Raw genomic sequence first — 13,786 nt, forward strand, 5'->3', positions numbered from 1 at the left:
CAGAGGGAAAAAAGATGTCACAATTTACTGTATTTTTTTGTATAGACGCTGAATCAAGACCTTCTATCAGGTAACGACTGTCTGCTTCTGCTGGGAAAAAAATTTTGCCTTTTTTGATGGGAACTGTGTGAGGTATAGGTCTGATATTTTTTCTCTTCTCAAAGAATGAACTGTTAGAAAGCAACCCTCTTTAACTGGACAAATAATAAGCATCACTCGGATTTTTGATACATAATCTTTTCTCACAACCTCCTATTTGACTTCCTCATTGCTTTTGCCAGTGGGGGCATCCACGGAGCATAAACATGATGCCTGCTCCCAGACTGGGAAACTAAGACTGACGGGAGGTAAAACAGATGGATTTGGACTTTATACATGGAGAGCACTTGAGCAGTCAGCGACACTGTGCACTGTGCACTTTGCAGCCAACCAAAGCAAGAAGGCCAGCTGTGAGATTGAGGAAGGAGAACCAAGGAGAGATCATTTGTAAATGTTTTCATTTCTCCTTGACACAGAATGTGTGACCAAGTCCCCTTTAGTGTTAGATGCACAGAGGAAGTGATTTCCAGCTGATGTTGATCTGATCTAAGCCATTGATCTGCTTTGAAAAGACTTCCAGGGGATTCTGTGCCTCCTCAACATCCGTTAATCACAATGCTGATGGTTCCTAACATTTTACAGAAACTTTGTTATGCATCTGTGTTGAATTGTTATTTGTTTTTTAGCAAGACTGGATATTTAGTTACCCCTGATTTATCCTTATACAAGAGTAGGTTTGGGGATATCTTTTCTGTAAAGTGACACATCTCTGACTATTATTGATACTTCTTCATGGATAAGTTGTTGTTGTCAGTTGCGCTCCGTAAAATGACATTTCAGGATGTCCAGAGAGCAAAACTAATTGATGGGAGAAGGCAGACACCATTAAAAAACTGGCTCAAAAATTATGAAGTATTTATGCCTGTTTTATTCAGTAGAAATTATTGCATATTGACGGTATTTTTAACAGAGTCACTGAGCTGATCAAAGTGTTCCATTAAGAGCACATGCCATTGTGATAACTTATAATTCAGCCTTTAAAGCTCTCCACGTTTAATGAATGATCAGTACATTTATTGAATGTGTACGGTGTGTAAAGTTCCGCCTTCAGTATCTCTCATTCTCAAAGCAACCACGTTGGATGCTACCGTTATTTGCCTCTGTTTCATAGACAAAGTTGAGAGACACAGAAATGAACAGCATGCCCAAGGTCACACAGTGAGTAAGGGCAAAGCTTGAACTGACATACGCGTTCTCTGACTTGACTCCATCATATGAGCATTTTGCTCTCTGCTGCCTCCCACACGCTACCTCGCCCCCCCCTAACAGTCATCCCTTAGCCTGACCTTATCGTTTACTATAGTATTGTAATGGTTTTTTAAAAAGCCTATTTATAAAACAAGTAGGACGACCAACTGTCCTGGTTTGCCCCCGACTTCCCCAGTTACAGAACTTCTAAATCCGGCATCCCGGGAAACTCCCTCAGTTCTGGGCAGGCCTGGTCACGTTCACCCTATTTCTTACTCCAGCCCTATCCTTCTGCATCTCAGTTCCTTCCTCGTCCCTCGACCGCTGGCATCTTAGAGCTGAGATAAGAGACTAGAAAACAAGGTCAAATCAGGATTTTAAAAAATATACACACTTTTTGGTATTAAAAAAGTGTTTTTTAAAAACTGCTATCTCCATTCGCTTCCAAATAGCCTTGTCAAAATGTGGAGAAATGGTGCATGCTCTCATGTTTCCATGAATACTTTCCGATGCATATAAAGTGTATAGAGGGGAGTAACATAATATACTCCCAGCACGGGGACTGTAGATAGCACATTCACATTCTCTTCAATACTATCATGTATTATTTGAAATTTTTGTAAGAATTTTTATGTATTATGTTAATAAAAAAGATTTACTAAATATTTTTAAAAGACCTTTCAGCATTTTAAGAATTTAATTTGGTTTTGTTTTTATATATGATAATATTCATATACTAAAACAATATGCATATTTTTAAAAATGAAGAGAGCAGGGCATTTATATTTTCATTCAACAAAACAGCAGACTCTCCGGTATAGACTTCTCAGTATGGCAAGACGGGAGAGGAAGGAGGGGGGTGTTTTTGAAAGAGAAGGAACAAGGATAGAAAACCAGAAGCAAAAGAAAAGAAAGACTGAAGCAGGGAGTGAAGATTGGAAGAAAGGGAAGTAGACAGAGAGACTCTTTCTCCATGTTTCTGACTGGTTTCAGGACCTCTAGCCATCTGTGCAAATGAGGCTTGATTTTTAGGTTCCAGGTAGTAGAGGAGCATAAGGAAGATGCACGACATCTGAATTTAGATAAAATAAAGAACTTCTATTTTTGAAAGGTTCAAAATATGTTTAAGGTTCGTTGACCTTCCTGTAGACCAGGGAGAGACAGACTCACTTTGCTGAAGTCCATTCAGTACATGAGACACATACTGAACATTTAGTTTAGCCAGTGCTGTACCCAAGGGCTTAGGTCTGTTCTCATCTTTCCTTCGGTGAGTGTAACTCCCGTAAGTGTGTTTGGATTCTTGTGTATAAGACTTTGCATGATGTGACAAAGTATATACTATCACGTTTCATATGCTTGATTCCGGCTTATGTTCTTATATGGAGTTCTGTTTTGAAATTGTACTGACTTCAGAGTTCAGGTAAGCACTGTCCTATGTGACCATGTGAAGAAGAAGTCTCTACTCCTTAAATAAGCTAATTGTCATTTATCCTGCTGATACATTTTTCACATGTGTTTCGTGCGTGTACCTTTAGGTTATATCTAGATGACCCAGCAGTCTTAGGAGCTTTGTCTGCATAAGGCTGTAGGATCACAAGTTACACCTCATAGGTATCTTTGTGTGATGATAATCATAAGTTTGGGTTCAAATTGGGAGGAAAAAGTCAGTTATTGTTGCTATTTTTAATTGCATTGATTTTGCACAAACTCCTTCCCCCCCCCCCCCCCTTATATTTTACAATTTTCAGTTGAGGCAAATGATCTTGCTACTTGGTTAAGTCTTTAAAATTCTCTTCGGTGTTTTTGAATTAATGGGTTCAAAGAAATTCCAGTCTTATAATGTTTGTGCTATATATTTTCATTAACTGTTGAATGTTTGACTTTGATATTCTTTTTCTTTTTATGTTTAAAAGGGTTGGTATTTCTTTATTACAAAGATCTTCAAAAGAGGATATCGCCTTACCTTACAAAATAAGATTTAGGTTTGATTTACAACAACCACCAAAAAACATTTCTGTAAGTGAATATTTTATAATAGCAATAGATTCCCAAGAGCAGTTGTTGAAAACCATCTGTATATATCTAGAAGAAGATGCTCGTCTCTTTGCGATGGTTTAGATCACAATTTATTAAGAAAAAAAGGGATTGCTGCTTGCTTTGAAAAGTTATTTAGGTTGTAGTTCTCAGAACTTACACAATAATGGTTCTTACTCCCATTGGTTTAAAAATCAATAATTTTGTCGTCGTGAAGTAGTTGATAAAAACATATTTCTTTTTACACATGAGTTAGGAAGCTACAGGGTTTGGAAGTGCTGAAAGTTCTAGTAACAACAGCTATGTCCTCTTTCCAAAATACCTTACTCAGCATTCAATAATTTTTCAAAACAGTATTTTCCTATTTTTGAAAACTATAAAACAAATTATGTCATTTTTCTTACTACGCAGTTGGAGAATTTGATGCTGGATAAAGATGGCCACATAAAAATCACAGACTTTGGGCTTTGCAAAGAAGGGATCACGGACGCGGCCACCATGAAGACGTTCTGTGGCACACCGGAGTACCTGGCACCCGAGGTGGGCCCCACTTTCGTTTGTGGGAGAACTAACGTGGCTGTGTGTCTGCAAAGTAAACCATTTAGCATTAAAAAACTTTGCGCTATCTACTACTTTTTCTTAATTCTAATTCCAGCATAGTTAACATACAGTTTTATATCAGTGTCAGGTATATAGTATAATGATTCAGCATTTCTGTACGTGACTCAGTGCTCATCACCATAAGTGGACTCTTATGAATCCCTGTCACCTGTCTCGCCCACCGCCCCCACCACCCAAGCTCCCCTCTGGTGACCAGCAGTGTGTTCTCTAGAGTTCAGAGTCTGTCCTGGTTTGTCTCTCTCTCTCTCTTTTTCCCTTTGCTCATTTGTTTTGTTTCTTACATTCCACCGACACGAATCACATCTATTTTGCTCTCACTTGTCTAGCATGGGATTATAGAGTAAGAATATGTAGCAATTAAATTTTATGAGCACAAAGGCCCTAACTTCAGTAGAGTAAGTCAGTTTTTATATTTTGGTCACATACATTTAATTTCTTGATTATGCCCATTTTGATTCATTTATTAAAATCAAATAATTGGATAGCATCAGCAGGAATGGTTGCAGTTTTATAAGCCATCTTGGATTTTCCTTCGAAACAAAGAAACTGGGATAATTGACGTTCGAAGTATTGTAGATTTCCATACTTCATTTTGGAAAGTATTTTATAGGGAAAGTTAATGAGAGGACAGTAGCTACATCTTGGAATTTATGCCAAAGCAAGTCCCAACCAATGACCTCCCCATGCTGAGGGTTCCATAATAATTCACTAATTTGTTTATTCAGCAAATATATATTACGTGTCTACTATGTGTTGGGTATTTGTCTGGGTGATGTGGTTACAGGAGCAAGACAAAGACCCTGCTCACTGGAGCAAAATAATAAAAGTAAGTAAATACTAATGTCATCTAATGACTAAGAGGGCCAGGGAGAAAAATAAAGCTGGATAAAGGGAAGGGTGTGGTGTGGTGGCTATTTTAGATGGAGCTCAAATTACTATGGCCTTGTAACAAAGCACTCCAAATCCTAATGGTGAAAAACAAGCGTTTTATGTGCTCTCTGCTTCAGAGGTGGGAATAGTCAGGGGACAGCAGCGATGGCTTATCTCTGCCCCATAGCATGTGGGGCCTCAGCCAGAAGGGCTTCACAGCGGCAGGGTGACTGTAGCTGGAGGCTGATGTGAGGAAGCATCCTCATTCATCTGACAGTCGATGTTCCTGCCCGCTGCTGCCTTGACAGGCCGTCACCTGCTGCCTTGACCCAGAGCCTCACCCTCGCCATGTGGTCCAGACTTTGGGTTCCAGAAGTGAATGTCCTAGGGCACGAGTCACAAGCTGCTTCCCCTTATTTTGTTTTGTTTTGTTTGTTCACCTAGTAAACCATTAAGAAATGTTGTATTAGTTTTTTCAAATTCCTTTTCATACTATATTTTTAATTATTTTATTGGAGTATAGACCACATACCATAACATTCAGCAGTGGTTTTTATTATGTTCACAGAGTTGTGCCACCATCACCACCATCTAATTCCAGAGTATTTTCATCACTCCGGCAACAAAACCCATACCCGTTAGCTTCTCTCCCCCCAGGCAGCCACGATCCACTTTCCATCTCTGTGTATGTGCCTCTTCTGGACATTTCGTATCAATGGAGTCCTATGATATGGGGCTGATTATGTCTTTCACGTCGTATGTTTTCAAGATTCATCCATGTGTTTAGCATTTTCTTGGTACTTCATTCCTTTGAACGGCCAAATAATACTCCATTGTGTGGATATGCCACATTTCGTTTACCCGTTCAGCAGTCCACAGACATTTGGTTTGCTTCCAGTGTCGTTGCTGCGAACACTTGTGCATGCGTCTCCTTTTATGGCCTGGTTCCAGAATCCACACATCGTCTCTGTCCTTGGCTTCCTGGTTACGCAGTCTGAGCTGACACCAGTTGAAGTGGTAGTGACGTCGGCTCCCGTTTCCCCGTTGTAGAAGACCATGGGAGGCAGGAGGTACTGTCGCAGCTGTCTGGAAGATACGGTCTTCTACGGACAGGATGCGCAGGGAGGTGATGGTCGACCAGACAGCTGAATGCTTAGAAGAACGCAGCTATTGGAAGTGGAGGGGATGAGCTTTCTAGACACGGGGGGCGGGTGGCTAGTATAAAACCCCGAGGCAGGAACAATCTCAGTTCCTCCCTCAAACTCTAAGAACATTGGTGTGGCTGGAGCCAAGTAGGAAGGCATTGATCTTTGATGGATGGATATTAGCTTATGGAACATGTGCTGAATATGGGTGCTGTATATTTAGAATGACCTTTTATGATAGCATCCCTGATGGTTTTTTAAAGGTGAGGGGACTACAGATCAGAACTTCTTTTTAATGGAGTCTGTACACCGCAGGGATTTGTCGGAGAGAGGGTCAGGAGTCTAACTGGGTCCGTCTTATAAAGGCCACTCTTCCTTTTTTGACTACATGTGTTATCGCCCCCAAAAGCCACAATTTCAAGACCACTTATAGATGTAAATAATTATCATTTTTAGAGTGAATGTAGTATAAATGCTCAAAAGGAAAAGGTAATTAAAAGAAATTAAGAAGTAGGGATACATAGAGAACCCTAGCATTCCCTATACATGTAGTAACTCATACCAGTTTATTATAATTTTGTTTTCAGTTAGAGAGTAAATTTACATTCAAGAGTATTGTGTTATTATAAAGAAGTGCTAATAATTTGAAATGCAGCACATTTCCAAATACTGTTTTCTTGAGGGCTGCCAACAATATTGTTTTCTCTGTTTTAAAATCGGGAATTTAAGATCCTCCCATTTTTGTGATAAATTAGGTAAAATTTTTGGAACACTGTTCCTTAATTATTCAAATATGAGATCATATTTTCTAGAATAGGGTTGTTTTTGTGAATGTCCCATGATAAACAAATCCTTTGTTTCTCTGGAGTTCCAGTAACCCCTGTGATCCCTGGGCCACGGATGATGCCATCATGTATGGAGAATAACAAAATGAGCTGTGGCACAACTAGGGGAAATTATTTCTGAAGAGGATAAGCACATCTTATTTTATTCAGAAGCAGATGATCTAAGAGACAAAGATACTGCTTACCTGCTTATATATCATCAGCTGAAGCACAAAACCAAGAGTTTCATGCAAGAAGAATCTAGTTGTTTCTAAAGTGAAACTTCACAATTCCCAAGAAATTATCGATTTCTTTTTAAAAACAAGCAAAAAATATTTCTGTGTGCTTTTTTTTTTTTTTTTTTTTTTTTTTTTTTTTTTTTTTGAGTATTGCAGACATCTGGTCTTTAACAGCAGTTTCTGTACCCATGGCTGATGTGTGTTGATCCGTGATTAGTCTCAACCCCTTTTCTCAATCACGGTTGTTACCATTTGGGGATGACAATTCCTGAAACAACTACTTCTCATGCAATTTAAATTCTTCCATTTTAAGTATTTGTGTCAATCATGGCATTTTTGTTAAATAGGGGGAACTTTGAATGTGTTTACTCTGACTTTTAAGAATAAGAATTTGAAGTCCTTTCCTCCGGTCCCCGATACAGACCATTTCACTGAAGAACACTCTCGTTCGCTCAAGAGATACTTACAGAGTATTTATTAGGGGTCATGTGTTGTGTTAGGGGCTGAGAATACAAAGATAGTAAGAGATCGTTTTTGTCCTGAAGCAGCTTGCTGTTTACTAGGGTGATATATAGAGGCAGAAAACAGTCATTACTGTGCAAGAAAATAATTGCTTTCCTGGAGTTGTGCCCAGGGTCGTGGGAGGAGAAGGAAGGGTGTGTCAGCCTGCTGGGAGGGTCCAGTGGCAGTGAATGGGAAGCAGGAAGACAGGAGGCTGGACACAGAGATGCGGACTGGCATGCAAAGGAGTTTAGGTTTGATGTCTTGGATAAAGGAAAGTCACTTTGCATCGAGAACAAGGCAATAATGTGGTCAGACAAACATGATCAGAGTCAGAGGGGTGGGCAAGAGCACTTCAGCTGGAGTCTCTCACTTTTCTTGAACCTTGAAATTTCTAGTACGTTCCATCATCAATGTCAGACTTTTCTCCATGGTGTGTAAGTTGTAGTTGCTTATCAGACCTGGAATACATTTCTGGTTACTGCTTCTCTTGTGAGTGGCTCGCTGTCAGCATTGTCTCTTCCTACACAAGACCTGCTGACATATCACAGAGCGAGCTCAGGGCCTCCCGCGCCTCGTCTGGCAGTGGTCACCGTCTGCCTTTTACGTTGCCTTCGTCTGGCAGAAATGCCCCACTCCTTAAAGAGCCACGAAGGCTATGAGAAGATACTTCAAAAAAGACTTAGCGATCAGGTCAAAGCCAATTGTTAACTGTCCACCATGTCAGACACATGGCTGGAGTTAACAACAAATTTTAAGTAAATGTGGGTTTCTTCTTGTGGTAGAGGAAAGCAGGGAAGATGACTCTTACAGTGGGAAGATGCCATTTCTTGGAAAAAGAGTATTTACAAGTGTTTGTTCACTTACCTCTTTTGGTGAAGAGTTAGAGATACTTGTTGGTAAAGGAAAAAAAGTCACGTCTTTTTTTTAAGAGGTTGGAGAGCTACAGTCCTAGCGGGCATATAAAGTATGCAGTTAGCGTCCTGCATCTCTAAAAATGCATTCGGATCTGTGGTTTTAAATGAACATGTTTTTGCTCTTTCTTCTATTAGAAAGAAAGAAACTTTACCTGCCACACATTATGGACGATCAGATATTTTGACGGGATTTTGTTTTTGAAATCTGTACTGTATTTTCCACGTAGAAACTCTAAAAGAAATTGGAAATCACGTAGAAAATCTCACTGTTACATTTTATTATTTGATTTGGCTCGCACTGACTCCAGACCATTTTATGCAGTGCTAATTACTTAGTCTCAGCTTTGCTCTTGAGTTAGCAGTACCTGATCAACTTCCCAACTGTAAAACAGTTTGAAAATCAAATGTAGCTTACATGCAAGACCCAACAAAATTAAAAGTGTTAAGTACGTTTTGGCAGTTCACTTTTATTATGCCCAGTCCTCAAATGTACCAGCAGATAATCATCTGAATGTTAGTTATTTTTCACATGCTTATGTGATCACACAAAAAGTACATGCTAAAAAGAAGCAGATGGTGACAGATGGGGAAGGTTGAATAAGGTGGTTTTGGAAACCTAGAGAAATGCACTTCTGTAATAGTGTAAAAATAAAAATTATTTGATAATCAAGTTAGAACTAACAAAAAGATGGCAGAAAAATGGCTTGACTGTTGGAAAATGCATAGTACTGAGTTGTGGTTGCTCTTCAGAAAAAAATACATATACGTAATTTGATTTCATGTGAGTGTAGAATATTATTTTTGTTTGATGTGTCCTTCGTTTCCAGAACCTCATTCTTAGAAAACATTCACTTGCTGTCATTTTATTCTCTTGTCTTTTGAAGCCTACCACCTTTACTATCTTTCATAGAACGTATAATTTGAAAATACTGAAAGAGACGAGAATATTTTGTCGACGACTTTGAGAAAAAGGTTTGCTCGAAGTTATCATGATGCTGTAGAGGGAGTGGCACAAATGGACGTTAAATTTCATACAAACGTAAAGCCAGAGATTTACAGTTACTTCTTCCGAATGAGCTGGGAGCGTCCACAAGTTCAGGGTAAAGGTAGCTCCTGCCCCGAGTAGTGCAGATGGGGTGCGGGAGCATTTGTAACCCGATTTGATTTAAATGTATGACATGAAATTTTAGGTATTTGTCTTAAATAGAACAAAGAAGAGACATAAAAGACATCATTTCCTGGGCTCTGTCAATATTGTCTTTCGATCTTAAGAGAAATGAATGAGTCCAAGGTTAGCATGTGTTTGCACATTTAATCTGTAGGTAAAAATAGGAGCACACAGTTACAGTTTGCTTAGCCCTTGGACAAAATTCTACCATTTCTAACATTCTGTGAAACTAAGTCTTCAAATGCCTAAGCATTTTGTAAAAATAAAAAGTTTTAGTGGCCCTTCTAAAACTCTGTGCAGCCCTCATATTTTATTTGTTAATGATTCCTGTAACACTCGTCTTCTTAAGGCCCTTTTGAAAACATTTATCCTCCTGAATGGCTCCAAAAAGGATCCATCAATATTAAGGGGGAAATTAAGTGAAAGAGCGCAGTGATTAGTTCGGGTAGAGGTTGTCCAGATTTGAGGGCCTGTAACTGTCACGAGTTGGCTTACTCTTTATACTGTTTCTGGGTAATATTAAAAATCATCCCACTTTCTCCCCAAATTGGATATTATTTAAATATGAACGAAAGTAATATTTCTAGGCCAACCTTTACTGTCTCTCAGGGTCGGTAAGTTGCAGCTCCTCCTTCCTTGGAGGTCCGTCCGTTCCTGTAGCAGCTAGTTTTCACCTAAAGTTCTTTTCAGTGTTGTCTGGTCTTTTGGCTTCAACAGTAGGAATATTTGCATTCAGTGCTTTGGAATGATTCTAGGTGAAGCACAAAATTCAATCTGAAATTCTCTGAAGCATGAGAACAGAGACAAAACTTAGCCCCCCTGGGCACATCCTCGAGATTACCTGTAGTATTTCACAATGGCTGTTTTGACTTGGGTGACAAAGGCCCAGTTTCTTGAAATCCCTTGATGGCTGTTGCTCCAGGATAAAAGGGAAGTAGAGAACTCTCCTGGAAGACGTGTGTAAGTAGGAATCAGTCACTGGTGTGGTACCCGTGTAGCTTTTCTCTTGTTCAAGCATGTTGCCTGCTCCAGCCAGAGATTGCTTTCGAGAGGACGCTGTGAGCTTATACTTGTGTGTAGATGCGAGGAAGTAGCCATAAAGCATACAGCCCTGCTCATTCAGAGCAAATGGCATTTACATTCAGTCTCTTAAGAATTAATGGAGCAGTTGAGAACCGGGTACAAAATATGTATCTATGAAGAAAATACCAAGAAACCGTGGAATTCATAATTCCTATGAAATACAGTCTTCTAAAGCTGCAATACATTTTAGAATCTGGATTGGAAGACTTAACAGGTCTTTTTTTTTTTTTAAAGCAGACTCCTATGATGTGAAGAATATGTAAAGGATTTCCATAAATGATAAAGTATAGAAATGCATGTTTATATAGAAAACACACACATATCTGTTACCTGAAATACAAGGTTACCAGGGGAAAAAAATTCTTTTTTGAATTAGTGGTAAATTGGTTCATCCAAGTTCGCAGTTTACTTTCACAACATAGGTGTGCAGACAGTTTGTTTGGATGTTTAATTTTTCCCCCATCTGTTCTGTCTGGATTATTGATTGAGCAGCAAGCCACTCCGGGGCATACATCCCCTCCTTATAATTGCTTGCCTTGGGTGTATTGTGTGGCCTGGCGGCCAAGCCGAGAGAGGTGTTCCTTCAACCTTCCAGGAAATCCTAGTTGGTAAAAGAACACTGGAGTGGATATGGTTTTTGAAAGTGCCCATTAGCCAAATAAATGCTTATACTGGGAACTTTAACTGATGATATCATTTTAAAATTCATACTTTATTATATAATATCATCGTTGAAATTAGTAACCATTCAAGGGCTACTCTTGCTGATTTTTGTTTAACTCCCCTGGCTGTTTTATAAATGGAAGCATCTACATCAGCTATTACTAATATTAACCAAGTGTTATCAGAATATTTAATAGTAATGGACACCTGCTGTGACCTCCTTGAAACCGGTTTTATTATATCAGAAAATGAAGCAATCTCTGGCTCCTGGTAGAAAAATGGAAACTAAGCCTTGTTTCCCAGTGTTTGGGTTCTGTTTGGATATTGAGTTAATGTGACCTCTTATCATTGTTGAATATTTACATTACTTCTGGTGTTCCAGATCTCCCCTTGTCCTGTATGTCTGTCTTTTGCATTAAATGTAGTTACAAAGTCAGGCTACATCTGTGGTGACAGACAATAGGGTACGAAGGAAATACCAAATGTCTGCATTCATATTGAAACCTTGAGTTCAGTTGAAAACATTAGGAACAGTGATTTTGTGGAAAAGAGACACTTTCTTTAGACTAATCCTTAAAGAGAAGTCTTTCAGTGGATTATTTCTCTAGGAGCAGGTTTTGATCCGCATTTATATCCAACTTCTGTGAGAAGGCGGGTAGTAACAGAGTTGAAATGCGCTTTGCCATTGTTGTGCCTCTGCGTTACCAATGATCCCACCTTTTGGATCAGCCCTCCTGATAACCAGGGAGTAAATTAGCCTTTTGTCCAGGGAGAAAGAAAATCATCAGAGGTAGGCAGAAGGAATTGCAACTCTTAGGTTAAGGAATATCAATTTTGTATGTTACTGTAATTTGAGGGGAAATATGTGCTTTGAGTAAGGGAGGAAAATTATCTTTAGAAAATAATATAAAAGAGGCTGTGGATTTTAATTTTACTTTGGAATTTCTGGAGCCTTTGGAAGTACTGTGTTTTGAGATAATGTAGATTTAGGGGGAGAGAAGGGATGTTGTCTGAACAGTGGTAACATGTTTTATATTCTGTATCCACATGTAGAATATTATAATCCGTTTTCTTTTTATTTCTTGTATATTTCATCTTCCAGCTGTTTGGAGGTGGGAGTTGAACAGCAATCTTTCTTTTAAATTGAGAACAAAGACTCTTAGATTAAGAGGGCTGGCTGAGTTTTTAGGGATTTTTCCTCCTCAGCGCTGCTGGACTTCGCATGTCGATAAGATACAATATATTACGTCAGATTTGTTCGGTTTAAAGTAATACAACAAACAGTTCTAATTGCAGTGTGATGTATCTATATATTCATTAAAGCACGTATGTTCAGAAGCAAAACCTCTTATTTTGAGAATCAGTGTTCATTTTACAAAGGGAAATAAAAAATATACTTTATTTTATCAAACAGATTTTTTTACAATGATTTTTCAGTTGCTTATTTCTCTTCAAAAATAAAACCCTTTTTTTATGTACTCACTTTCCCTTCTGGCTGCAAACCAGGTATTTAAACAAAAATAAAGGATTGCCAGTTTTGCCAGCTGGGGATGAGAACCCGGCTGGTGAAATGTGGGTTCGGGAAGCAGTTAATCCAGCTTTTATGCTTTTTATGGTTTTATGAAAAAAGAGGTTAAAAACCACATTTGGCTCTTTTTCGCCTGTGCCACTGTTTTGTTGGTGTTGTAGGAATTGAATAAAAGGTTACTTAGATTTTAAAATTGTTTGCCATTAGGTGAAATCCCGGATCTGTTAGATTCGGGCCCACAAGCAGTCCATTGTACTAATTGGACAGGAGATAGATTCTTGAATAATCAAAAGTCATGGGTATTTCAGAATCATACGTGCAGAGTCTCCTTTCACTGAAGTAAGTGTTCAAAAGCCGGATTCTTCCTGCTGCTTTTTAGGTTATTTCTTGTTTTCTGTCTGTTCTTCTATTACTCATTTCGAACAAGTAGAAATTTGAAACATTTTTAGCCAAAGACGAAAACTAGAATTTGTTGTTCTTCCCCCAAATATTTTGCTTAGTTTGTTACTCTACAAAAGATTTTTTGGAAAAACGTGGGAGCTGGACTTGTGTTCATATGTTGCTAACGCAGATCCTGTGTTGTCTCGGAACCGTGATGCAACTGAACCAGGAATCTTCTTATAACATTTGAAAAACACTGATGAAGTAGTCTTTAAGTAACAGAGTTTTTCCTCAAAATTACATTCTCCATGCATATAAATACCCTTTCATAGTATTGATAGGTAATCGTGGTATAACTGTCAGACATACCATGTGCAATTCTATGAAATTATTGGTAAATTTTAAATAAAAGTCACATGGGAGTAATCTTCAACAACTTATTTACTCAAACTAAGAGAGTTTGAAACATGTGCACCACCAGTTACAAGATTGTTTTCAATCAGTAAATTTCACAGGTATGGTTTT

At 38.6% G+C, this 13,786-nt stretch overlaps 1 protein-coding gene across 5 annotated transcripts in view; it reads left to right on the plus strand.

The window, feature by feature from the left end:
• The window catches only part of AKT3 (AKT serine/threonine kinase 3), a 302,152-nt gene that overhangs the window by 237,249 nt on the left and 51,117 nt on the right, over nucleotides 1-13,786 (plus strand). For all 5 annotated transcript variants that reach the window (XM_087859652.1, XM_087859651.1, XM_045796129.2 and 2 more), the window contains one exon: nucleotides 3,733-3,861. In XM_087859652.1, coding sequence (XP_087715778.1) covers nucleotides 3,733-3,861 — 129 coding nt within the window. The remainder of the gene's footprint in view (nucleotides 1-3,732; nucleotides 3,862-13,786) is intronic.

Source organism: Ursus americanus, chromosome 2, assembly GCF_024610735.1.
Source record: "Ursus americanus isolate L20-20 chromosome 2, mUrsAme1.1.p, whole genome shotgun sequence".
NCBI classification, from domain to species: Eukaryota; Metazoa; Chordata; class Mammalia; order Carnivora; family Ursidae; genus Ursus; species Ursus americanus.